The sequence below is a fragment of the Esox lucius genome, chromosome 17 (assembly GCF_011004845.1).
Source record: "Esox lucius isolate fEsoLuc1 chromosome 17, fEsoLuc1.pri, whole genome shotgun sequence".
NCBI lineage: Eukaryota > Metazoa > Chordata > Actinopteri > Esociformes > Esocidae > Esox > Esox lucius.
In genome coordinates this window covers 27,326,210-27,351,977 of record NC_047585.1, presented here as the reverse complement: position 1 = coordinate 27,351,977, position 25,768 = coordinate 27,326,210, and the positions used below count along the sequence as shown (strand labels likewise).

The 25,768-nt window shown below is 43.3% G+C and overlaps 4 protein-coding genes across 5 annotated transcripts in view; 1 reads left to right on the top strand and 3 right to left on the bottom strand.

Moving 5' to 3' along the window:
* Positions 1-774, bottom strand: part of LOC105017160 (zinc finger protein 385A) — a 77,259-nt gene extending 76,485 nt beyond the window's left edge. Inside the window, exon 1 of the mRNA XM_029113685.2 lies at positions 394-774. The gene's annotated coding sequence lies outside the window, so the exon portion shown is untranslated. The remainder of the gene's footprint in view (positions 1-393) is intronic.
* A 2,058-nt stretch (positions 775-2,832) lies between these two features.
* Positions 2,833-6,855, bottom strand: LOC105017158 (neurogenic differentiation factor 4). Of its 2 annotated transcripts, none has more exons than XM_010881541.4 (2): positions 6,603-6,855; positions 2,833-4,874 (listed from the first exon to the last, which is right to left on the bottom strand). In XM_010881541.4, exon 2 carries the CDS (start codon positions 4,866-4,868, stop codon positions 3,852-3,854), a length of 1,017 nt encoding a protein of 338 aa, XP_010879843.1. In that variant the 5' UTR covers positions 4,869-4,874; positions 6,603-6,855; the 3' UTR covers positions 2,833-3,851. The 2 variants fall into 2 exon arrangements, with proteins under 2 accessions (XP_010879843.1, XP_019910943.1); XM_020055384.2 differs by having other exon boundaries at positions 6,697-6,855.
* Positions 6,856-11,163: 4,308 nt separating this feature from the next.
* On the bottom strand, positions 11,164-19,269 carry endou (endonuclease, polyU-specific). The gene is made up of 9 exons (XM_020055240.2): positions 19,211-19,269; positions 18,568-18,690; positions 17,496-17,624; positions 17,115-17,283; positions 15,169-15,374; positions 14,857-14,970; positions 11,821-11,927; positions 11,574-11,716; positions 11,164-11,368 (listed from the first exon to the last, which is right to left on the bottom strand). The coding sequence occupies exons 1-9, from the start codon at positions 19,266-19,268 to the stop codon at positions 11,254-11,256; spliced, it is 1,164 nt and encodes a 387-aa protein (XP_019910799.2). The 5' UTR covers position 19,269; the 3' UTR covers positions 11,164-11,253.
* Positions 19,270-20,385: 1,116 nt separating this feature from the next.
* tsfm (Ts translation elongation factor, mitochondrial) lies at positions 20,386-24,754 on the top strand. Its single transcript, XM_010881540.3, has 6 exons — positions 20,386-20,523; positions 20,923-21,075; positions 21,562-21,690; positions 23,597-23,719; positions 23,794-23,875; positions 24,001-24,754. Exons 1-6 carry the CDS (start codon positions 20,476-20,478, stop codon positions 24,390-24,392), a joined length of 927 nt encoding a protein of 308 aa, XP_010879842.1. The 5' UTR covers positions 20,386-20,475; the 3' UTR covers positions 24,393-24,754.
* The last annotated feature ends 1,014 nt before the right edge of the window (positions 24,755-25,768 follow it).

The following is a 25,768-nucleotide window of genomic DNA, read 5'->3' as shown; positions in this document are numbered from 1 at the left end:
GACCCTCTGTATGTATGTTTCATTATGTCTGACATTCAGAGGACCTAGCATTAGAGTGCGTGCACACACATCCACACACACACACACACACACACACACACATCAAGGATTATTTTAATCCTTGTAAAAACAAAGCAATATATTTCCCCCAAGCCAAGTCGAGCGTGGGATGTCCATCAGCATTTAAATCAGGATTACAGGTTCATTTTCAAATATCTCTTCAACATGATCTAACACTGCGCAAACAAGGTATATTGGACCGGGTGGACACAAACATTATGTAGCAGCACAAGTTGCAGGGACACAAGTGGATGATGTGATGTACCTAACTGACCACCAAGGACCTTTTAGGCCATTCCCATCCCTGACCCCGGATGACCCCAGAAAACTGACCTCTCAGTGGGTGGTCTCATCTCAGACCAGTGCAGAGCGAGGACAGACTGAAAAACAAAACCCAATCCTCCTCTTCCGTCTCCAGTCTTTCTCTCTGTTCCCTTTGTCTGTCTATCTCCAGCCTTTAACTCATCCCTGTCCTTCTCTTCCTCACAGCATTCAGCTCTCTTCATGACTCTCCTCTAGTAAAAAAAAAAAAAGCCCATCTGCTTGTCCTCTCCGGGTCTTCTTTCTGTCACCTCTGCAGAATAGGGACTGGGAAGGGTGAGGGTCACCAGGGTCAGAGTCAACACGCCTCCCTCCTCAGCTCTTTAACCCTTAAACTCTCTCACCCCACTCACACGTGCACACGCACGCACGCACGCACACACACACACAGCACCCTGCACACAGTTACGTCCTTCTCCCTCTGGCCTATTTTTCCCCTTCATGCTCTGGTTTTTCACGAGACCATTATCACCCTCACCCAACCTGGGGGGGGAGGAGCTGAACCCAGTTGGACTGTACAGGATTAATACAACATAAACTCTGTGTTGGAAGCCTCCCTGCCTGCACTCTGAGTCCAACCATCTTAATCACCAACTTTTATCCATCTGCAATCCAGCCTCGGCACATCCACCCTTTCATTAAGAGCCAGTCAAGGGATTAGCAGGCTAAAAGATGGAGGGAGATGAGGTTGAGAGGAGAGAGGCTGGATGGTGAGAAGAGAGAGGGGGAAGAGAGGGGAGGGGAGGGGATTGGAGTTGAACGAGTGAGTGGGAGAAAGGGGGCTTGTTGGAGGGCTTGTCTCTCTGTAGAGTAGTTAAGCATTCATAACCCTTACCTACCTGCCTACCAGGAATATATCAATCTAAAAACCACAATCAGAGGGTCTATCTCTTTACATTATCTCTATGTTTCTCTGTAAATGTTTCTCTCTACTCTTCTGCTTTCCTGGTGGATAGTTACATCCCTAGCTGCTTTTAGCTGAAAGAAAGTGACATTTATTCCGACGGTTCTGTCGAGCGTTAACTATGCGACATGGTGGGATTCATTCACTAGGGTTTGTTAACCCTTCCCAGGTCATGTTCAGCTGTCTGGCCCCAGTCATGTTCCCCTGGACCTGGGGGTTAATGTTGATGTGCTGTTTCTCTTTCCTAGACAAATACATTGGAATATATTGTCGATGTGATTTCCCCATTGCTAGACTCATCTGTTGGTAATGTATTGTCGACTTGCGCGTGTGATCGAAATAATCCTCCTCGTCATCCACCGACATTCACCCTAAATAACCGCTGATGTCTTCTTGAGATCTGCACAGCTATTTAGAGTCGGTGATTTGAAATGTTGCTAAGATTCTGAATAGTGCCTGCTCAGCAACACAGAACACAGTACAGAAACTCCCAACAACCCTTGTTAAATGTGTAGGACACTAATTACATTACCATCATCCACCTGTCTACTGTGTGTGTGTGTGTGGGGTGGGGTGTGTGTGTGTGTGTGTGTGTGGGGTGTGGGGTGTGGGGTGTGTGTGTGAGTGTGTGTGTGTGTGTGGGGGGGGGGGGGGGTGTAAGAGCGAGCCAAGCTGGTGTACATGTGGATAGTCAAATCTGAAAGTGTGGTCTATACAACGTTGTTCTGCCAGTTTCACAAGGAAAAAGTATATTTCAGGCTTTGAGGTTAGTTATAGGTTCAAGTATTAGGGGTTAAGTTCAGGGTTAGGCATTAGGGTTGAGTTAAGGTGAGATCTTCGAGGTTAATAAGATTAGGGTTTGAGTTAGGTTAGTTCAGGGATAGGGAAAATAAGGAATCATACGAGGACAAACATGTCTGTAGTCTTGTAAAGTTATGTGTCATTCCAAAGTTTAATGAAGAGGAATTGCATTGTTTGGAGGTGGGGTTGTGATGGGGTGTAGCTCCCCCTCCCCATTCATTAGGCCCACTATCTGTCTGTCAGAGAGATGTCCCTCCCCTCTGTTTCTCGCAGCTGTCTTTCCTTACAAAGCCGGTAACTTCAGCACAATACATGGTCAGGGGTCAAGAGAAAGAACAGGGTGCGTTGAGATTGGCCCCACAGTGGCCATTTAACAACAAAACTTTCATGCATCTACATTTTCTATCTCTCTTTTTCTCTATCTGTCTCATTCTTCTCTTACTTGCATGCTCCTTTCTCACTCCTTTTTTTCTCTCCTCCTGTAGGTGTGTATTTGCATGCTGGCGTGTCTATGTGTGTGACTGTATGTTTGTGTTTGCGTGCATGCATGCATGTGTGTGTGGAGGGAATTTCTCAGAGAATGGTTGCAGAGTTGTAACAGAAGTACTCTCATTAGAAACATGTCATCATGACATCTTCTCTCACACACTCCCTCCCCCTCACTCAGTATCAATCAAACGCAATTTCACATTTTCATAAAGAAGAACAAGGTTCAGATGGTTTTAATTATTTGCATTTTTGTTCAAAAAGACAATCCATAAGTTTTCATCTGAGAGAACATTTTAATTTTTCATATTTTCATATATATATATTTGGCAATTGAGAAAGTGTCAGAAGATGATAGAAAATATATGCTTTGTATTGTGTTAAGGAATGTCAATTAATCATTTTAGTTGATTCATTTCCAATGATTCTGTATCTAGAATAAATGACACCTAGTTAAACTCTGTTCAGATTATGTAATTGACATTTGATCTATTCATTACAACTGTAGACAGCTTTGACATGAACAGATTCCTTCCTGGACATCAGGTACATTAGTATTATTTTTATATAAGATTATTAGATTACCTTTTAAGATACTGTAGTAATATTATAGTAGAACACCTTCTAAGTGCAAAACAGGATACAACAGACATCAAAAGAGAAATGGACAGAGAAAAGAGAAAACCCACTCAACAATGTCACAAGGAAAGAACAAACAGAGATGGCCAAGACAAAACATGTGTAAAAACAGCAGTAACCGCAGTACTAACAGCAATAACAGCAGTAGTACCAGCAGTACTAACAGCAGTAACAGCAGTACTAACAGCAGTAACAGCATACCGAAAGCAGTACTTACAGCAGTTCATATAAATATTAAATAAGAAAATAAATACATGGATTATGCATACATGTGAATGTTTTATATTCTGAGTGCTGGTCAGAAGTGCTCATAATGTGGTCTGTCGTCAAGCTGAGGTCTTTACAGCAGCCCTTACCACCTACAGGACCTCTTCCTCTAGTGAAACTCTTGTGAACCAACCCACAGTCAAGTAGTATGGTGCATTTTAGCTTAATTCACTTATTAGCTACAGCAACAGTAGAGAAGTGGTTTAAGTCTATGCGTGGGATTTGACAGTGTTCAACGCTAACATATACACTAATGTAAACATCTGCCCACTTTCCATTTTTTCACTCAGAAACCACCCCGCTGATTAGAAAACTCATTAGGTTGGATTCATCCAAACAGCCAACACAGTCATTGGTCAACATGTTGTGCCCATTAATCCCCATAGACTGTACCCATCTGTGGAGGTGCCATGTTAGGAGGGTGGTACGAGTCATAGGGCATCTCGAGAGGCACCTCGTAGCGGGTACTCTGGTACAGGACCTGTCCCTGAGGGCCTGTCAGGGCCATGGAGGAGGGTGGGTAGTGGTGAGGGGGGAGGTAGTGGGGGGAGGACTCCTGCTTGGGCACCAGGTTACTGCCAATGCTTAGCGGGGGTGTAGGTGGGCCGTCGTAGGGAGGGGTGCCCACCCCACCGTTACAGTTGTTTGGGGAGTGGCTCTCGTAAACCCCTCCCTTCACCCCCCTCATGTGGAGCAGGTGGGCGGAGTCAAGTGTGCCATAGGGCGGGCTGGGTAGGCCAGGGGAGGAGTAGCTGATTGGTCCAACGGGCATCCCGATCCCTCCAATGACGGTGGGCCCTCCTCTCCTCCCGTGCCTGTCCTCTGCCCTCTCCTCAACCGGCCCGCCAGGCCCCAGCTGAAGACAGCCCGCCACCAGGTTGCTAGTGGGCTGGGAGAGGCCTTTACACAGCGTCTCCAAGAAGGTCCTGCTCTCCGTGGACTGGCCTCCCTCCAGGGCTTCAGAGAGGGCACAGATGTAGTTGCGGGCCAGTCGTAGGGTCTCAATCTTGGACAGTTTCTGAGTCTTGGAGTGGCAGGGCATTATGCTGCGCAGGTTTTCCAGCGCATCATTCAGCCCGTGCATTCTCGAGCGCTCCCGGGCATTAGCCTTTACACGTCGCGCCTTAAAGCGTTCCTGTCGGGCCTTAGTCATGCGCTTCCTCTTGGGCCCTCTGCGTTTGGGAGTGTTCCCGTCCCCTTGGCCCTCCTCCTCATCCTCCTCCATGTCCTCACTGCCCAGCTCCCTGCCCAGGTGACCCGATCCACCTGCCCTGTAGTGGTGCCTTATTGGCTCATCTCCATCCGGGGAGCTCAGGTCCTCCTCCATCCACTCCAGGGAGCTGACCATCCCGGCTCCCTCGCCGGGCCTCCCGTATGACTTGGCCATCATTGTGTCCTGCAAACAACAAACTAACATCAGCGACGATTTGGATGTTGATATAAACCTTTTCATAGAGATTATGTTGTGACAACTCACTTATTTCCAGCCAAATGAGGCTCGACATAATTTTACCTTTTAACTCGGTAGGTTTTCCTCAACTGTGTTGATCTGCTAGTGCTGGGACACTGACTTTAGCCAGTCTCGAGGACCAGACCTGTCTATTTTTAGCGGCTTATATCCCACAGCCTAATGAGTTCTGACCATGTGTGGTCTACTCTAGTAGCCCCAAGGTAAGCATAAAACCAAGCCGGGACCTGCTTGTAATGTTTGTCCGGGGACAGAGCACGTTGCTTTCAGGGATTCCTTTCAGCACTGTAACCCAGTGGACAGCTCTTTCTTCTACCTTCTCATGCTCAGACTCTGCTGCTCTCGCAAAATACAGAAATATACTGTGATTCCAACCACAGAACATCTTAGCTGGTGGCTCCAATGTTATTACTTATTACCAACAAATATATGTGCAACTCCACTGCAAAATCCTGCAGGATAATGAATTTTGGACTTGATTACTATAAGGCCAATAAGTGGCAAGGAGTGTAAAGCAATTGACCACTCCATTACCCAGCACACATGAGTATGTAAATGTTACTTAATGGTTATGAGCTTGAATCCCACACACACACACACACACACACAGACACACACACACACACAGACACACACAAATAAATAACAAATGTTTTGGAGGGTTTTAATCTGAGAGAAGACTTGATCTCGGGGACTTCTAAAGTATGTAATTCCACGCTTTTAGGTTGTGGCGGACACCAGGATGCACATAAACTGGGCCATTGCAGGATTTGCTCCCTGGATGGATGAAGCAGCAACATGGGATTAACTCAAGGTTAGACTACATGCCCGGATCAGTGACAGGAAACTCTGGAGTATTACATGTCTAACTCTGCAACTCCACTGATTGTTCTGCGCTTACGGTTGTGTTGATTAGATTGATAATTTTTTTAAACTGGTGCGTGTTATCTGCCCTGAGCCATGTGTTATATACCCTGAGCCATGTGTTATATATCCTGAGCCATTCTATATTATTTGTTACATTTGTTGACTGTAGGCCTCTTTGTTATTAGGTAAATAATTTTTAAGTGATTTATTCATAGTTTTGTGTGTAGATGTGATATTCCATACAATAATAGATTTATATTCATTCTAACCAATAGCATAATGATGTAGCTACACTACTTAGGCTAACCTATCCAAAAAAATATGTTTATTTATTGTGTTGTAGGTCTCAGTAATCATTTGTGTAGTCTTTTTAGAAACAAACCGGTATACAAAGTGATTCTGAAGCAAGCTGAGCTGGTGGGGCAACCTAGGTTTAGACTGTCTTTGGCAGTGGTAAATAATCACCGTTTTGCCTACACCTGATAATTTATTCCGGTTGAGATTAGTCCAGGTGCAATAAGAACAGTATCACTATTGCACCAGTCCTTAAAATCAGAAATGAGATTATACAAATGTATTTATCTATCTGTAGTCATGACTTTAACATAGTTGCAGATGTTATTTACTCTATTAGACTATGCTATTTTGCCTAATAACCGTACACATAAAGTCCAATAACAATATACTACCTTACCTTTTAATTCAAATAAATATGAATATATTATATATATTATATTATATTATTATTATTTCATATGAGAGAAAGTCGAAAGCATTAAGTTGGCCTACCTGATGTTCGTAATTATGCTCCAAGGACCTCCTGCGACTCGGCCTACTTCTTGGCTGTTGAGCAGGCGTAGCCTGTACGTTTTTATTTTCTCACCTTTCTGGATGGAGTAGGCTAAATCCTTCTTCTCATCAAGAGCATCAAGCAAACAATTTTGAACTTTCTCCGCGGCGTCCCTTCAGTGTTCCATCCAGGAGTGAATCCTCTCTGCGGGTCACCCGGCGGTGGCCCGGGGTTTTAGCCTCCGACCGGCAAACAGGCTCCTCCTCCCACTCCCTCATCCCTTTGCATCCAATTCATCTACGCTCGAGCGCGTGTCAGGCCCGTGGACAATATCGTTAATAAAATCAGTTCACAAGCTTTGTCTGCGTGTGTGTGTGTGTGTGTGTGTGTGTGTGTGTATGTGTGTGTGCGTGCGTGTGCGTGTGCGTGTGGTGTGTGTCAAAAAGGTTGTGTAGACATTTTCTAATCTTTTTACTAGATTGATTTCCTGCCGGTCGAAACTCTTACGGTTCGTGACGGTTATGTTGCTCGTACTTCTGGATTACGCGTACACTGTTTTCATAGTTAAAACATTTTTGATTTTATTTCATTTGTATTAGCACTCTGTTTGCAAATAAATTGCGCACATTAGGATGGAGTGGCTTCGAGTGAGCTTAACCGATTGTGACAGCTTGGGGTTGCGCTCGAGCAGGTGTTCGCGCCATTCCCCCGTCCATTCATACACCCGCGTGTGCTGAGCAGTGATTTGCGTCCGACATGCGCTCATTGCACCCAATTACTCTCACTAAATAGGGCTCCAGAGACCCACTCACGAGACAGGACAGGCGCAATGCCTCCATAGTGAAGACCAGAGGTGAAGGAAAGAGCAAACCAACCTGAGATACGGGCTAGCAGGCTTATATGCCTACATTTTACAATTAGAAAATAATGTGGGTTAGCCAGAATGATTCTAGTAACATGGGTATAGACCATCCTATTTCATCATTCTGTGAATTAACTTACAAACATTCTTTAAACATATATTTTCATCGCTGTATTGACTTTATTTTTGACAGAGAGTCCTACACAGTGTGGGTTTGTGTGTGGGACAGATAGAAATGGAGCAAAGTTCTGCTATCTCCTGAGAGAAAGAATCATATGTGCTCATGGTGAAGGGAGATGTGGGGAGTAAAGTGTTTTATGGGGGAGCTGTCCTTAGACCCAGAGGATGTGTTTTACACTCCCCTCACTCCCCAGACAACCCCCATCCACTTCCCTCTGGGTCTCTGCCTGTTCTATTCCACACCTGCAGCCCAGAAAGGGAATAACTGAGCCCGGCATCACTTTTCCCTGGAGTGTTAATAACCTGGGAATATCTTACTATGAGGCCTCATGCTCCCAAACTGCCTCAGCTTGGCAGAGTGAACTATGGGTGAAACATAACTAGATAATTTAGACATGAAGTGTAGCTGCAACTTTACTCACCACATAAACACTTTATTTTGGTTTTAATATGTTTTCATGCATTTTAACAAATTTATAGCAAAATGGAGGGACATGTTACCCAATTCCACAAGTGGTAAAGAGGTAACGGTGTTTCTGTCATGTCCCCTGGTCCCATTGGTGTTGGTCATGCTCTACGAACTTCTCTGACAGATGGCTCATACTTCCTCTCGTTCACTATCTGCTAGCGACTCAGATGTACTTGCATTTTCACCTGACCTAACATTGACCCCTAAGGACCTTCCCTCTTCACCTTGTACACCCACACATCAACATTCACGCATACAGACACACACACATACACACACACACACACACACACAGAGACACACACACACATACATACACACACACACAAACCTCTTCCTGAATCCCCAGTGCTCCTGTTTCCAGTTACAGTGGGGAGAGGGGCTGTGTCCATCTGTCAGACTGGGAGTCCTATGAGAGATCCCAATAGCTCGGCGGAACAAGAGGACAGAGCACATACATATGTTGGGTGGGGGATTGGGGGTCACCATTAGTCTGGAAAGATTGCGTGTTTAACAAAAATCAAGTTGTAAACATTTGAATACCCAATATCACCTTTCATAAATGAGATGTGCAAAAATTTTATTATTTGATCATCACGTTCATATCTTCACATCATTATGTTGGACACAACTGTCCTATCACCTAAATTCTCTACAAAATTAGTTTTTATTTTCTGAGTGGGGACAACAAGTCATACTGGCAAATCAAATTGTTCATTATATATCTTTCAGAAAGACAGAAATGCTCAGTTTCGCTGAGTTTTTATGGTCCATCATCAGCGTGGAAGTTGCTCTAAGCCACAGTTGAACTTCCCTCCCTCCAACGTAAGCCTAAACGTTCTGGTGATCTGGGCCATGTGTCCTTAAACCAACCATCCCATTGATGAGCCCGCTCCACGAGGCTGCAGAACTACACACCCCCCAGCTACACCCCAAACCCCCTTAACCCTTCCCTAAACCCTCCGTTGGCCCCCTGCAGTGCGTGCTTATTGGCCGACCGCCTTCAGGCGTCCCTTTTCCACGGGCCTATTGTCTGACCCCATAAGCAGCTTTGTTTCTGCATGTGCAGCTGGACTGGTGCACTCCGCTATTAGCCACGACACGCTAAAGAGAGCGGGATAATATAATTACAAAACAAAAGTCAGGTGGCTAGTAGATCTGCCAGGGGAAGCCCGTTTTGGGGCTATGTGTTTGTGTGTGTGTGTGTGGATGGGGCGGGGGGTGATGTGGCGGGTGGCCAGCTATAATTCAATTATGAAGTTGTGAGAGCAACAATGGGAACAATTGCATTTTTTTCTCTCTCACTCGCCCCTCTGTGATTTAATTTGATTCCATCTCGGGTTTAAAAAGAGGGGAGTGTGAAAAGACAGAAAATTTACTCTTCTAATTTTCAAAGTCACCGGCCCAGAAAACGTATTATGGTTTGACGAAACTGAACTGGAGACATTTCCCAGTGCATGGCGCATCTTTATTGTGAGGTTGACGTGAGACTGAGCCTGTTTGTGGAGGCCCAAAGCCTAACAGGCTGTGTTTCTATATGAAGTGAGTGGCCTTGTGTTCTGGTTTGGTGTGGACACACCCATACCCAGGGACAATGGGATCTAAGGCAGATCCATCTCCTCTAATACTTTCTTTAAACAGGGGAGCAAGTGTGTCCCCCTGTCCCATCAGCAGACCCAAACTTTATCCCGTTAGTCACCCTGGATGAGTGAAAGGGAGTATTCGACCCCCCATGCCAGCTGGAAGCAGCCTCACACACACATAGATCCTCACCCCCAAGTGGGGTGGGACACACAGGGCTTTTCAGACAGCTGATAGGAACAGGTCTAGCTAGTAGGCACTGTTTGGAGTAGGTCAGGCAGAATTGGATTCGTTAAACGTTTTTGTTTTTATTAGTTTCCATTTGTTTGTTGGTGAGGGGTGCAGGACTGCTTAAAAAAACATACCTTGGAAAAGACAGAAAGGGGTTGTGTCAGATGCACACATGCTTTTAGTGGTGGGATTTACCCATTGTGCCACTCTGTGAGCATGTAAATGACCCGTTTTCATCCCTTTTAGGGATGGTTTCATCATGACCCCAAGAAGGCATAAGACTCTCAGACCCTGCAGATTTCCTCATTGACTAACTGTTTGGAGAAATGGAGCACAATAAAGAAAATATATAATTTAGTGGGCAGGTTTTGGCAACTGTGGTATAGAATCTTCTTTTCTATTATTTGATAAATCACAAATTCATATTTTGAAGGGGCCATAGGTAGAATTTTGGTTAATCAGAACACTTCCATAATACAGTGAATATCAAATGTCTACTTTGAATAAAAAACGTATTTTGCTCATGCAGAGGCTGAAATTAAGGCAAATCATGTCAGAACTTTTTTCACCTTAATACAATAACCAACAATATTGTTAAATACTAAATTATAATTTCTCAAGCCCAGTGAAATTGTAAAAGGTTGCACAACTTTAGGTCTGTCCATAAATGTTCTGTAGGATTTAAGTCTGGGCTCTGACTGGGCCATTCCAAGTCTTCCTGTCTTCAAGATATTCCTTGGTTGATTTGGCTTTTATTATAGGACAGCAATTTTATAGTGAAAGATCTTAAAGGTGAAAAAGTCTGATGTGATTTTTTATTTTATTTCAGTTTTTACATAAACAGAAGCTCCTTCTCTAACTGTTTGCTGCCATTTTATGTATGTGTAGACTTCTGATATCAATAGTATTTCTGCAGTAATAATGAAATGATAGTGGAGTTTTACAACATTGACTCACCAGAAATCCCTTTGGGTGCATACAAAAGTGCAGAATATGCATTGGTCATCAGAAGAAAACATAGAAATTGAAAAGAGACACTTCGCATCTATAGAGGACCCAAATATCCATGTAATGTCCATATGTTTTATAAATCTAACTTACGAGTTGGTTTAAATGCAAACCTAGATCACCTAAATTCTGCAGGATGAATACATTCTACATACAACCAATTTAAATAATTATATATAAACAAATAACAAAGCACAGAAATTGTTACGCCTCAAAATTGAATGCCACTTATATTTTATTGCAAGATATTTTCTAGATTTTGCATGAGGTGATTTTCAGGCTGTTGGTGGGTTGAATGGTGTGCTGCCATGTGTTTCACTTAGGGTGTAGATGGAAAAGCAGAGCCAATGTATTTCTTCCCATTCTCATAGGAGGATTTGTCCCAGGTGTAGGTCTGGATTAACAAAGGCTTCCCTCCCAGGCTGAGTTTACACCTGGACACAAAACCAGATCAAAACTTACATACATTGGCAACAATTACAGAAGGGGAGAGTCCAAAATGGATGGACATTTAGAACAGCAATGGCTTCCAATAGTGTGTACATCTTCTTTGGTAGAAAATGAAAAAGGAGTGACACACACACACACAGACAGACACCGACATAACAATCTACAAACACAATTGAACATAGTACTCACTGTTTCCCTGGGCGGGTAATGTAGCAAAGACTGTACAAAGCGAAGTCGAACTCAGGACTGCTGCCAATGAGGGCAGAACCAACCTGCTTGAAGTAACCATCCCACATAAACTGCATTCCCAGAACATCAGGGTAAGAAGTCCACTGAGAGGAAAAAAGAGATCTTGTTTTGTGGGCCACACTTTAGACCCCTGGACCACTCTAACTCACTTGTGTGTTTTGATTTTGATGGGTTTTTTTGTGCTTACAGGTCCATTGAAGCTGTGGCTGTAGTAGTCAAGCAGGCCCTGTTTCTCTTGTAGGTAGAACTGGAGCCAGTTGTGGAAGCCAGATATTTTCCCACCCTTAATCTCCCCTACAATAAAAAACATACACCTTATAAACACACACACACACGTATATATATGACTGTGTCTACCTCAGGGAACTTCATTGCTGCTATCCCTGCATTTCAGTTGCACATATTTACTGTACCTTGCACCTTCAATTTGCCTTCATTGTACATTAAAATTGCCATCTGTACTTGCATTTGCCTTCATTGCATGTTTTCAGTTGTTACATGTACATGTCTACGACGGGAACCTTGTTGTTGCTATCCCTGCATTTCAGTTGCACATGCTACCTGGCACCTTCAATTTGCTTTCATTGCACATTGATACATCCCACCTTTAACATACCTTGTTCTTAATTGTTTCACTTGTACGTTTTCTGCACTTTTCTATTTGCACTTCTGGTTAGACGCTTACTGCATTTAATTTCTACTGTACTTGTGCTAGGTGACAATACACAACACCATGTGTACACAAACATTCCGGAGGCTTACAAAGCCATTCTCTGACCATCTTTCACTATTTCTACTCCCCAAGTATTTACCCCTCATTTAACGGGTGAAACCATCAGTGAGGACAGTCAAAGTGTGGCCAGAAGGATCAGACTTACTTCTACAGAGTTTGTTTACCACTCAAGCCACCCTTGACTCTTATACAGACATTGAAACATATGCTTCCTCCGTTCTGGATTGCATCAACATCTGCACCAAAATGTCACCATCCACAAACAAATAAAGACCTTCCCCAACCAGAAGCCATGGAAGAACAGAGATCCGACAACTGCTTAAGGCACACAAACGCTGCTTTCAAATCCGGCGATGTACAGGGCCTACAGCTTATCCAGCTTATCTAAAAAGGGGCATCAAAATGGCTAAATATTACCACAAACTGCAGATCGAGGAACACTTCCCCAACAAGTCTGAACCACGATGCCTGTGGCAGGGCATCCAAGCCATCACTGACTACCGGCCAAAAACCCTACCCCCACAGCCAGGGACATCTTCTTCACCAAAGAGACGCTTAGACAGGGACAACAAAGAGCCAACAACAAAAGTGTTGTCTGCACTGAGCAGGGCGAATGCTCGCAAGGCCACTGGTCCTGATGGCATCCCCGGGCGTGCTCAGAGCATGTGCTGGGCAGCTGGCCGAGGTCTTTACCGACATCTTTAACGTGACACTAGCCCAGGTGGCGGTCCTGACATGCTTCAAGACTGCAAGCATTGTGCCAGTGCCGAAGCAGTTGACCGCGTCTGGCATGTATGACTTCCGACCTGTTGCACTCACCCCCACAATCATGAAGTGCTTTGAAAGACTAGTTCTGGCCCACCTTAAGTCCTTTCTCCCCCCAACACTGGATCCCTACCAGTTTGCCTAATGGTCGAACAGGTCTACAGAGGACGCCATCGCCACAGCTTAACACTCTGCCCTGACCCACCTGTTCAAAACCAACACCTATGTGAGAATGCTATTCATAGACTTCAGCTAAGCATTCAACACGGTCATCCCCACTAGGCTGGACAACAGACTCCATGACCTGGGGATCAGCCCCTCTCTCTACAACTGGACTTTGGACTTCCTAACCAACAGACCCCAGACCCCAGATTAGGCAACCTCACCTCCACCACCCTGATACTGAACACTGGTGTTACACAAGGCTGTGTGCTGAGGCCCCTCCTGCACTCCTTCTTCACCCACTTATGCGTTCCGTTATATACTTCCAACATCATCGTCAAGTTCGCAGACGACACCATGGTGGTAGGCCTGATTAGTGACAATGACAAGTCAGCCTACAGGGAAGAGGTCAAGTGCCTGGTGGCATGGTATGCTGACAACAACCTGGCCTCTCAACGCAAAGAAAACCAAGGAGCTCATTGTGGATTACAGGAAGTCTAAAGGCTGCAGCCTTGCCCCAGTCCTCATCAATGGCACTGAGGTGGAGCATGTGTCCAGCTTCAAATTCCTGGGTGTCCACATCTCTGAGGACTTCTCTTTGACCCTCAACACCTCAGCCCTGGTCAAAAAGGCACAGCAGCGTCTGTACTTTTTGAGGAGGCTGAAGAAAGCCTGCCTGTCCACCAAGATCCTTGTGAACATTTACTGCTGCACAATCGAGAGCATTCTGACAAACTGTGCCACAATGAGGTTTAGCAGCTGCTCCATAACCGGCCGGAAGGCCCTGCAACGGGTGCTGAAAACAACCTAGCACATCACTGGTGCCCAGCTTCCTCCCATCACAGACCTCCAGCAGAAGTGGTGTCTGCACAGGGCACGCAGGATCACCAAGGACCCTTCACACCCATGCCCATGCTATTTAGAAATTGCCATTTGTAACAACTTTTATTCTAATTGTAACATACACTATACCTAATACTAATAAAACCTCCTCTATTTGTCTTATTGCACATTTAGTATTACACATCTACACATTCCACTGGTAATATACATATACTTAATAATTGTAAGTACATTTTCTGCCCTCCTCTATTTGCACTTCATGTTAGATGCTAACTGCATTTTGTTTTACTGTACTTGTACTGTTCAATGACAACCAAGTTGAATCTAATGTAATCTAAGTTCAATCTAATCAAGAAGAAGACTGGCAATTTAGTACCATTACAAACAAAAATTTTACCTAACCCTTAAACCTAACCCTAAATAATTTCACCTAACCCTAAACAACTTCACCTAGACCTAACCCAAAACTGAACACTAACCCTGAACTTAACCTCAATAACCTAACTTTTATGCCTAACCTTAACTATACCCTGAATCGTAAACCTAAACCTTAATGCCTACACTTAACTCTAATTCTAAGCCTAATTCTAAATCTAAACTTTACCCCAAGCCAGATAAATCTTGTGAAAGACCACCCAAATGTCCTCACTGCATGATTTTCCTTGTTTAACTATCTAATGCTTGCACACTAGCAAACCTAAACACACACACACTAAAAACCTGCAAAGATGTGCTCGAAGCCACTGGAGTCCATCTTGCCAGCATATCGGGAGTAGAGGCCAAACCACATCATCTTCAGGTCATGGAGGAACTCTTTCTCTGAGCCGTAACGTCCTGGGAAAAGATCATAGTGACACACAGGTAATGTCTGGAAATACAGGTATAATAGAGAGATAGAGAAGGAGTGCTATCATAGTTATCTGTTAACTGTAAGTGCAAGTTGGGTAGAGGTGTGACGATATGGCACATCAATGAAAGTAGGGACTTGAGAGGCTTTAATGATTTTATGAGTGGACGTATATACTACTATACCCTTGGTGAAGAGGAATGCATAGAGCTCTCTGCCTAGCTCAGTGTTGGACATAGTCTCCCTGAGGAAGGTTTCCTGCTCAGCCAGTTGTTCGGGTGTGAAGTCCTCTGTCGTGCCTGTGTTTCTGTTATAGTTGTCCAGCAGGGCCAGCAAGGCAGCATATGACGGCTTGGAGAACAGGGAAGCCTCGTCCAGGAACTGGAACAAGCTGGATGGATGACAACACAGCCAGCATATAGGTCAGAGACAGCGATGGGTAAGGGAAGTGAGAGGGATGAGTAACCAGGGGTAAGGGAAATGAAAGAGATAAGTAACCAGGGGGGGAGGGAAGTGAAATGGATGAGTAACCGGGGGGAAGGGAGGTGAGAGGGATGAGAAACTAGGGGGAAGGGAAGTGAGAGGGATGAGTAACCAGGGGGAAGGGACGTGTGAGGGATGAGTATGATTCCAGGGAAGAAGGGTGAGAAGATGTCAGAGTGATAATAATGAGGGTGAATATAATAAATAATAATGAGAGTTGGATGAGAGAAGGATGAGCGTTGGATCATTCAGAGGTGTATGATCGGTAGAGGATGAGACGTTGGATGATGGACAGGTAGAGGATGAGAGATTGGATGAAGTAGAGGTATAGAATGAATCGTGGAACATAGAGGTAAAGGATAAGAGGTAGAATGATGGAGGAGGTCAAGGAGGAGAAATGGTTGACAGATACAGTGAGGGAAAACATTATTTGGTCCCCTGCTGATTTTGTACATTTGCCCACTGACAAAGAAATTATCAGTCTATAATTTTAATGGTAGGTTTATTTGAACAGTCAGAGACAGAATAACAACAAGAAAGTCCAGAAAAACGCATGTCAAAAATGTTATAAATTGATTTGGATTTGAATAAGTGAAATAAGTATTCAACCCCTCTGCAAAACATGACTTAGTACTTGGTGGCAAAACCCTTGTTGGCAATCACAGAGGTCAGACGTCTCTTGTAGTTGGCCACAAGGTTTGTACACATCCAAGGAGGGATTTTGTTCCACTCCTCTTTTCAGATCTTCTTTAAGGTTTTGAAGCTGACGTTTGGCAACTCGAACCTGCAGGTCCCACCACAGATTTTCTATGGGATTAAGGTCTGGAGACTGGCTAGGCCACTCCAGGACCTTAATGTGCTTCTTCTTGAGCCACTCCTTTGTTGCCTTGGCCGTGTGTTTTGGGTCACTGTCATGCTGGAATACCCATCCACGACCCATTGTCAATGCCCTGGCTGAGGGAAGGAGGTTCTCACCCAAGATTTGACGGTACATGGCCATGTCCATCGTCCCTTTGATGCAGTGAGGTTGTCCTGTCCCCTTAGCAGAAAAACACCCCCAAAGCATAATGTTTCCACCTCCATGTTTGACGGTGGGGATGGTGTTCTTGGCGTCAGAGGCAGCATTCCTCCTCCACCAAACACGGTGAGTTGAGTTGATGCCAAAGAGCTTGATTTTGTTCTCATCTGACCACAACACTTTCACCCAGTTCTCCTCTGAATCATTCAGATGTTCATTGGCAAACTTCAGAAGTGCCTGCACATGTGCTTTCTTGAACAGGGAGACCTTGTGGGCGCTGCAGGATTTTCAGTCCTTCACGGCATATACATATTTTTTTCCCTCACTGTATGTGGAGGATGAGAGATGGATGATGGAGAGGTAGAGCGAAAGGGGTGTATGATAGAGATATCGAGAACAAGAGGTGGCTGGATAACATAGAGGTACAAGATGAGAGGTTGGGCGACAGAGAGCTAGAGGATGAGAGGTTAGGCGACAGAGAGCTAGAGGATGAGAGGTTGGGCGACAGAGAGCTGGAGGATGAGAGGTTGGGCGATGAATCGGTAGTAGAGGATGAGGAGGAAGATAAAGGAAGTGGATGAGAAGGGGATTATAGAGAGGTCGAGGATGAGGGGCAGTAGGCTGTCTCACGGGCGTGGGGACAGATCGTTCTGGGAGTTGGTCTGGGAGTCGGGCACCAGGGCCTGGGGGTCAATGATCAGCTCTGCCGCAGAGGGCTTGTTGGAGTCCAGAGCATACAAAGTCTCAGACAATGCCTGGATCTCAGCATCGGTAATATCACTGCCTCCCTCTCCACCACCTGAGCATAGCAGACACAGGAAACACATACTTTAGCCACAGACACCCATAAAACCCGTAGCACCTATAATATCCAGTAGAATACATCATTTTGGGGGAATAGTTTAAGGACACACGTGGTGCTGGGGTTGAACATCTCATGGGTCATTTGATGTGATTCGATTGGGTCATAAACTGGTGGTACTGTAGGACAGTAGGGACCAGCGGACACACCTCCACAGAGAGAGGAGTAGTCACTGCAGCAGTTGTTATGGTCCCCACACTTCGTGTTGCAGTGGCACTTGTTCTGGGAGTTGTATTTCTCTCCACATCGACCCTTGCAGGACAATTGTGAAGTCGGTCCTGAGAGGAGAATAATGACGTGTCAGTGTGTCTGCTGTGTGAGACCTGAGTGCTGTGCAATAGAACACATGTAAGGATTTCCATTGAGAGGCGTGAATATCCCATTTCACTAACTCTCCCCTTTTTCACAATGCTTATCGGCAAAAGACTGCTAAGTCTTTAAAATCTGTGTTTTCCTCAAAATTGCACTGTGAAGCTTTTGTATACTTTCTGCTTGTAGAAAATGGGAATATGTTTTCTTACAGTATCCTATTTTGTGTGATATTTTACAACCTGCGGTAGGTTTTAAATACAATGAGATAATCCTGGAATGCGACTTTGATTCTACTGAAGATCGTTTAAAATACATGACGATCTACACTTTACACTGAACACTGATGACCCCTACTGGCCAAACACACGTATGCATTCTCCTGCTGTAAAAAGACTGAAGACGTTTTGATTCAAAAAATGGTGAGCCACCTGCAACCACAAAAGGATAAATAACCAAATGTCCAAAATTTATTTAACTGTCATTATGTTGAAAAAAAAGTAGTTAGGACCAGTAAAATTCAGGGGTGTCTCTAAGGGGCATCGTGATCAACCTCAGTCCTGAGAATTGCAACAGGTGTTTGGCTAATTGTCTGGGATATCAAAAGGGCGCCGCACACAGATAACAGACTGATAATTTACTGTGTGTAGGCCTAATAGTGCTACAGTAGCATGGTTGATACGTTTCAGGGACATTGGTATTATTTGCATGCCACCAGATCAGAATGGCGCAGGCCACTCACATAATTACGGCAGGCTGAAAAGTCACCACAGGATTAATCTGACTGGGAGCACTTAGACTCACAGTGGCATCCCAACCAGCAACGGTTTGTCCATCTAGTTTTGTTTATAAGTGTCTTAGAATCCTAAATAATACAACACTGACACAGAGAGGATTGATACTGTCACTGACCTTTGCAGTGGCTTTCATAGTCTGAGCAGCAGTCTCCAAAGCGCTCACACGATGTATTACATTGACAGGTTTTGCCAGGATCTGGCAACGAGCCACAACGCCCTTCACAGGTGTCTAGGGTGTCTGTATACACACAAGGTTATTGTTGCACAAACATCAAAAGAGACATTTTAGGCAATGCAATGTAATGTTTATCTACTACTGTATTACATGGTCTATAATTCAAAAAAGTGGCATTATAGAAAGGGAGAGAGATCTGTGTATGGGTCATACATCAGCAGTCATATATTAATTGTTGCTAATTTGAAAGAAATGCATGCTCACATATGCTGATGGTAGTGTCAGGTATACAACATCTTCTAGATTAATTGAATCACAAATAAAACACTTAAAATGATGCATGCCTTACAGACATGATGGTTTAGGTTGATGGGAGATAAAAAACATTTTTAAATCAATACAGTGACACAACATAAAATAAAGTTTCATAAAATTTGAATAATTATTTCTGACATCCATGGCTAAAGTTTTCTATCAGTCTTACATTTAATTTCAAGTAATACAAATCTAATGAACAAAAACTATATATATTGTTGATTATTATTTGCTCCTTGATACCCTGCTGAGAAGGGCTCAAACTTACAGCTGTGCCCCTGAGAGAACAGGGTCAACCCCAGAATGGAAACCAGAATGATCTTCATCATGGACAGCAACTATTAAACATGCACTGCCTCAAAGGTGGATTGCCTTTTATAGCCAAGTTTCCATGCCAATCAAAAGTTCCAGTGTCCAATCATATCAATGTACACTGGGGATGGCAGATATACTGCAATAAAAAGGGGCATTACATTTGTACTTGTTAGACCCAATTTACACATATCGTCCACAAATGCATTTCCAATGTGTTGTCTATTATAATAAACAATACATGTGAACTATTGGCAAATGAAGAACATAGCTAATTATGCCATTTCTAAAAGCATTTAAATTGGACTTTTTCTAACTTGTAATAGGAGGGAATAAATACCACAAGCACAGATACATTTCACACTTACACCTGTGTCTACAATTTTTTAAATAGCATCTCATCATATTCTGTTCAGTAATAAACCTGGCATGTTTCTGAATTTGTTTAGAAACAATAAATCTGCATTTATAAATGTATAATGTATTATTGTCAAATAGTCTAAACTATTACAAATGTGGCCAATATGCATGACAAAAAAAATCTATTAAAAAACTATATTTGAAGATGTCTCTCAAATAAGGTATTTTACTGGACCTATTTCAGTCAAAGTGTAGAATAGGTCAGCTATAAAAAGTACCCCCAACCCATCTGGTGGAGTTCACACGGTTTCTGCAGTAGCATGTTCCATAACACCTGCTGCCATTCTCCCATGTCATAATGGAAATGTATTCAGCTCCATAGGCACATGCCTTACCAGAGGCACGTGCCTCTGTTTTGACATAGCCATACATTATCCTTGGATGTAATGCGCAATTTAGTTGTTGGTGTTGTAATGTTGGGGCCTGTCGGTTTGTAACTGGGATCCCACAGGATATAAACAACTTGCCCTTCATAGCAGCATAGGTCAACGTGTTACAAAGTATTTCTCAAAATGAAAACGTATAAGCAAGTTAATGTGTTATTCATCAACAAATAAAACAATAATCAAGATTCGTCTATTAAGCGTTATCACAAAGTGGTGATTTTGGGTTCAATGTGATACCACCTCCAGTACGATAGATGGCGCTAAAATGAAAATTTAATTTCCATGCTCAATAAAAATGCGTTTGGTAATAATAGGTTTTGTTTGGCCATGTTTATGTTCCGTACTAAGCGTGGGTCAATGACATTCCGGCTTTTTAAATGAGCATTTGGAGCTTTGAATTGTGAATGTTCCAATAATGTCGATAACGTATTTGTTCAGATCAATCAGAACAGAGTTCTCAAAGGTAGGTGAGAACTTCGCTGGCCTCTATCATTCTTTCAGTGGTTGTTCTTTCTGAATCTGCTGTTGGATGTTGATTTGAGTCACGTTAGGTAACAGTACTGTAGCTACCTAGCTTGCGTTAACCAACAGTTAGTTTAGACTCCGTAGATTAAAAAGTAGCAAGATTTTCTAACCAACATTTCCAGGTATCTAAGCACGACTGGGACAATAAAGTTCAATAGCTGGTAGACCTAAAATTCCAGCAGGAAGCAATTTAACACCTACGGTAGATTGTTGGATGTGAACATCTTCCTAGGGCCAGAGGTCATTACTGTATATCGTAGGGAATGCTGTATCCTTCTGTTAGGAATGAAACTACTGGCTTCCCTGAAATGTAGTATTTTCCCCCCCCCAACCCCAGGTCTGCAACATTCAGTATGTACAGTCTTTACACACAGGATGTCCACTTCTAGCGGCAGAAAAAGAGCTCCTTCTGAAACTACGCAAAAGCACTGGTTACACGTTTGTTAACTGCAAGAAGGCATTGGAAACATTTGATAATGACATCATACAGGTAAACATCTCTTCTGTTTTGCAGATCTCTGAAAATGTTCAATCCAACCGCAATAGGAACGTGCTTGTGTTTTGTCATTATGTATTTGTATTTTCGGTAGATGGCCCAATTTGTTATATATACTTATTTTCCACCGTTCAACACCTAAAACGTTTTAATGATTGCCCTGACTGTGCTTATTGGTATTTTCTGCTTTGAATGTATTTTTTTAATATATATCCTTTACCTGATCTGTGTATGTCAACAGTCAAAGAAATATGGGTTGACAATACTTTAGAAACCTATGTTTTCAAGACAAATCAGACTACGTGTATTTGAGAAATTGTGTTTAAATGAAAATGTCTCTTATGCTGGAGCCCAGAATATGTCCCATTGTTTGTGTTTATTTTCATTCATTGTTTAGCACAATTTCAATACTTGAATTGGCTGTATATATTTTTGAAAAAATTATGTGTGTAATTGTATCTCCCCTTTTCTACAACCCAGGCAGAGACCTGGTTACATGAGCAGGCCCAGAAGGAAGGCTGGAGCAAGGCCAGCAAGCTGGAGGGGAGGAGGGCCAAGGAGGGCTTGATCGGCCTGTTTGTTGGAGGCAGAGCTGCCGTCATGGTGGAGGTAAGCAGAACTCAGTCTCTTACTGAGAGACTTTCTCATCCTGCTTAATCATGTCTATGTGCAATAATTACATTGATGTTTAATACACCTGATTTGCAGTAAACTCGAATATGCCACTTTAATAGCCATCCTAAAATCTGCCAATTTGACCATGTTGTGAGTTACTAGCAAACTTAGTTTTCTGAATGGTAAATTTGTTTCTGGCAAGTGATTTTGATAAAGTTGTACCTCTGGCGTAGTGAAAATGGAATCAGCATTTTCATTCACTGTGCTTTACGGCTTTGGCTTTAAGGTCTCGACGTGCAATACTTTCTTTGGTGAACCAATCACAAAGTTTCAGAATAAATGCTACTAGGCTGTCACTATTACCTAAGTTGTCCATACACCACCAGAACTCAATGAGAGAAACGGTATGTATTTATTGTGTTTACTTCCAAAAAGTATTGCTAGTTACAAAAGTTATTTGTTAACGCAAAGTATTTGGCAGTGCTGAAAAGCTCATTTACAATATGCACGAATTGGCATTGTGGTCATGATGCTGGGTGACGACAAATCTAAACCTGCTAGCGGTCTGCATGTGCTGAGGTGAACATAGTTTAGCTTGTGTCATTCAGCTGAAGCTTGTAGATATGCTGCCCAAATATTAAGTGTGAAAACATCGGAAATCAGGCTTTAGTAGAAAATGTTTCTTGGTGTAGCTACCTTTGATGTGCTGTGCTTAGCATGACACAGGAGTCTGGAGGTGTTGCGGCAACAGCCGGCATGAGGCAGCTGGCTTTTTGAAAACTTGTGCTTCAGCTAGCAGCTAATGACTTAGCAACGATAGCTAAAAACGATACTTTTTGTGCAATGCGTTTACGTCTGTTGTATGCTGCACTGGTTGGTTGCATCTGTTTTATAAATAGTAAGCTATGAAATGTTTGTCTGGACATTGTCAAACAGGAATTCCTGTAACTGGTGCACAAAACATCGTAGCTATATGTGAAATTGCTCGACTAAGACGTGCACACCAGATAATGTCAACTGTATTTATTGTTTTGGATTTAGATTATTTCAGCCTACATGAATGGTCCTAAAGAAAGCTCCATAGTGTTGAGTTACCACTGAATAGACTGTGATAAAAGCGTCATGCCTTTCGGTGCACATGTGCCCTTTCTGGGTGGATGGGCTATGGGGACATTCTCCTTTATACATTTGTTCATGCTTTATTGGACAGGAAAGAGATGAAAGGTAGAAGAGAACCTTTTTACTGAAAGAGCAGTAGGCTGGATTTGAACTCATGCTGAGGCAGTACGTGTGCACTGATGGCAGTGGTTTGCACTGGTAGGTCACCGTAGGTCATGAACGTTGTGTGTGTTTCTCTTCTTTCCTTTTGCAGTTAGGAAAATATTCATTTAACAGTTTGAAAATACTTAAAACAACAATTTTTGGAGTTAAAGGGGAATCACTCATGACTACAACCTCATTACGATGTCGGACCACACAGCGTTGTTACTTTGGTATGTAAAAAACCCCATGGGGCCTTGCAGGCGGCGTGGTGGATTAGGGCACTTTTGGCGCACCAAACTGACCACCACAATCTGTCCTGGAGACCTGATTGTGCTGCCAACTGATGAGTGGCTGGAAAGCCCTGTGAGCAAAGCAAATTGGCCAAGGGTTCAGGCGATAAAGAACTGGATATGAGATTTACAGCGTGAACACTTTACATCATTAACCATGTCATGTATTAACACAATATTAACATTCCTGACTTGCAATATGTAATTTCTCTGAACAACCCACCAACCCACGTGTTGGAGGAGGGTTTGCATTCCACCCATCAGATAATTGAAATGGTTTTGTTGCACATCACCGTAATGATCAGCTTTGTCTGTATCCCAATGGTCCCTATGTCTTTGTGTTGCAGGTGAACTGTGAGACAGACTTTGTTGCTCGTAATGAGAAGTTCCAGCAACTTGTGAAGGATGTGGCATTTGCCACAATGGCTCACCACCACGTTAAAACTGACGGCCGGACTGGATACATGAAGGTATGACACATCCTCACAAACCCTCCACTCAGTACATGCCTGTTGGAATACGGAAAATCTTATCCTTGTTTCAGTCTCTCCTGGCAGCAGAGGACCTATCTAAATTGAATTTGGGGGATGGTGCTTCTCTGGCTGATCAGATGGCCCTTGCCATAGGTGAGTGTTTGCTTAGTTCTGAATTAAAGAACCTATATTTGCAGCATTATTTCTTGATTGAAAGCATTTGTTCATGTAAGATTATTAATTACATTTTGGTTTCCCGGCATTTCCTGTCCCGCCAGGTCGTCTCGGTGAGAACATGTCCGTGAGGCGGGCAGTGACAGTAGGCGTCCCTGCAGGCTGGTTCATCGGCTCCTACATCCACGGTGGTGTAGCAGGCCAGTCTGACGTGGCCATGGGGAGATACGGTGCCCTGGTGGTGTTCCAGGGGGGCAAGGACGGGGCGCAGGGCATCCTGGGGAGGAAATTGGGTCAGCACATTGTAGGAGAGGCCCCTGTATCCCTAGGTAACATGGATGATATTCCCTGTGGGGATGCAGAGACGCGCCTGCTGCCCCAGTCATTCCTCCCTGACCCAAGCAGGACTGTGGCCCAGTACCTGACGGAGCAAGGGGCACGTGTCCTGGACTTTGTGCGTTTTCAGTGTGGGGAGGCAATCAGTGGTTGTGCATAGGGAAGGAGACAGGAAAGCCTCTCAGAGACCTTAAAGATTGTTTGTTTGGCTTTTTTTTTATTAGGCCAAGGTGCGGGTCCTAAGTGTGCTATGAACTCAACCAGTTTCATTGTATTGTGCTTCCTTGCTGTGTGAAGCTGAGCCTAATACTAATGTATAATAAAATGGCTTATGCTGCAGTTACCTGAATCACCCAAATAACAAATGGTACCATGTTTTTGTACATGTTGTCTCCACATACTTAGATTAGGATACATTTAAATGTTGGTTTTCCATTTGGTAAAAGATTTATAGATAACCCCTGATTTAACCTTTCAGATGTTTATTCACTGCATGTTGATTCAACCCAGCATCAGGATCTCAATGTTTCTTGAAATTTTAAAATGTTTTACTTAAAAGACATGTAAAACATTTAGATTTAATGCAGTGGATATACAGTGCATTTGGAAAGTATTCAGACCACTTTAATTTTTTACAGCCTTATTATTAAATTGATGAAATAATGTTTTCCCTAATCAATCTACATACAGTACCCCAAACAAGGAAAAACTGATTTTTCTGAAATGTTGGAAAATGTATTTTAAAAAACATTCTTTCAGTGTGTCCGAGCACAGCCATGGAGGACTAATTCCTTTAGTTGCCAAAGGGCTTTAAGTTTTGATAGCCTTTGTATTCAATGGCTAATTTTTACATAATTGGAGCTACGACAATCAGTAAAATGTATAGGAAAGTACATTTCCCTCCCGTTTGTCAAAAGCTCAGGGTGGGGCTGTTGAAAATGTAAAGACAGTGCTATGGATACAAGAACTGACCATCCCTGATATCAAGATATTTGCACCATGATTTCCGGCTATGAAAGCGTATGATATATGTACTTTTGCTGCAGAGTCAAACAAGCTGATATTTTGGATATCTCCTGGGTACAAAAGATGGAAGCCTGAGGCAATTGTAAGTTATATTGTTCAAGAATTAATTGAACTCAACATATTTGTCAAAACATTTGGCAGAAAATTTGATCCATGCCTTTCTTACCTAAATTTAGACTATTCTAATAGTCTTCTCTCCAGCTACCTGGATGACATACTAATTATAAATTAAAATTTTTTTAAATACTTTTGCTAGGTTGTGTGGGTGTGGTACTGGACTGACAAATCGCCCTTGTGGTCTCTGCCTGACGCCCTCCCCTCTCCGTTGGGATATCATCTCGGTATTATGAGGGCTGAGTCACTGGCTTACTCGTGTTCCCCCATACTGTTCCTAAGAGAGCATCACTGTCAGGCCTTTCGCTGTTCTTGACATGAGTGGGTTGAATCATTGACAAGGTCACATTTCTGGCGTTTTAGCCTGAGTGTCTCTATAAGCACTTTGTAACAACT

Coding starts and splice junctions, on each gene's coding strand:
- LOC105017158 (XM_010881541.4), bottom strand. CDS start 4,868: ATGATGGCCAAGTCATACGGGAGGCCCGGCGAGGGAGCCGGGATGGTC.
- endou (XM_020055240.2), bottom strand. CDS start 19,268: ATGAAGATCATTCTGGTTTCCATTCTGGGGTTGACCCTGTTCTCTCAG. Junction 17,284..17,495: donor CTACTCCTCTCTCTGTGGAG/GTGTGTCCGCTG, acceptor TGCTATGCTCAG/GTGGTGGAGAGGGAGGCAGT. Junction 11,928..14,856: donor CTTCGAGCACATCTTTGCAG/GTTTTTAGTGTG, acceptor TTTTTATTGTAG/GGGAGATTAAGGGTGGGAAA.
- tsfm (XM_010881540.3), top strand. CDS start 20,476: ATGTCGATAACGTATTTGTTCAGATCAATCAGAACAGAGTTCTCAAAG. Junction 21,691..23,596: donor GAGCTGCCGTCATGGTGGAG/GTAAGCAGAACT, acceptor TTTGTGTTGCAG/GTGAACTGTGAGACAGACTT. Junction 23,720..23,793: donor GCCGGACTGGATACATGAAG/GTATGACACATC, acceptor TCCTTGTTTCAG/TCTCTCCTGGCAGCAGAGGA.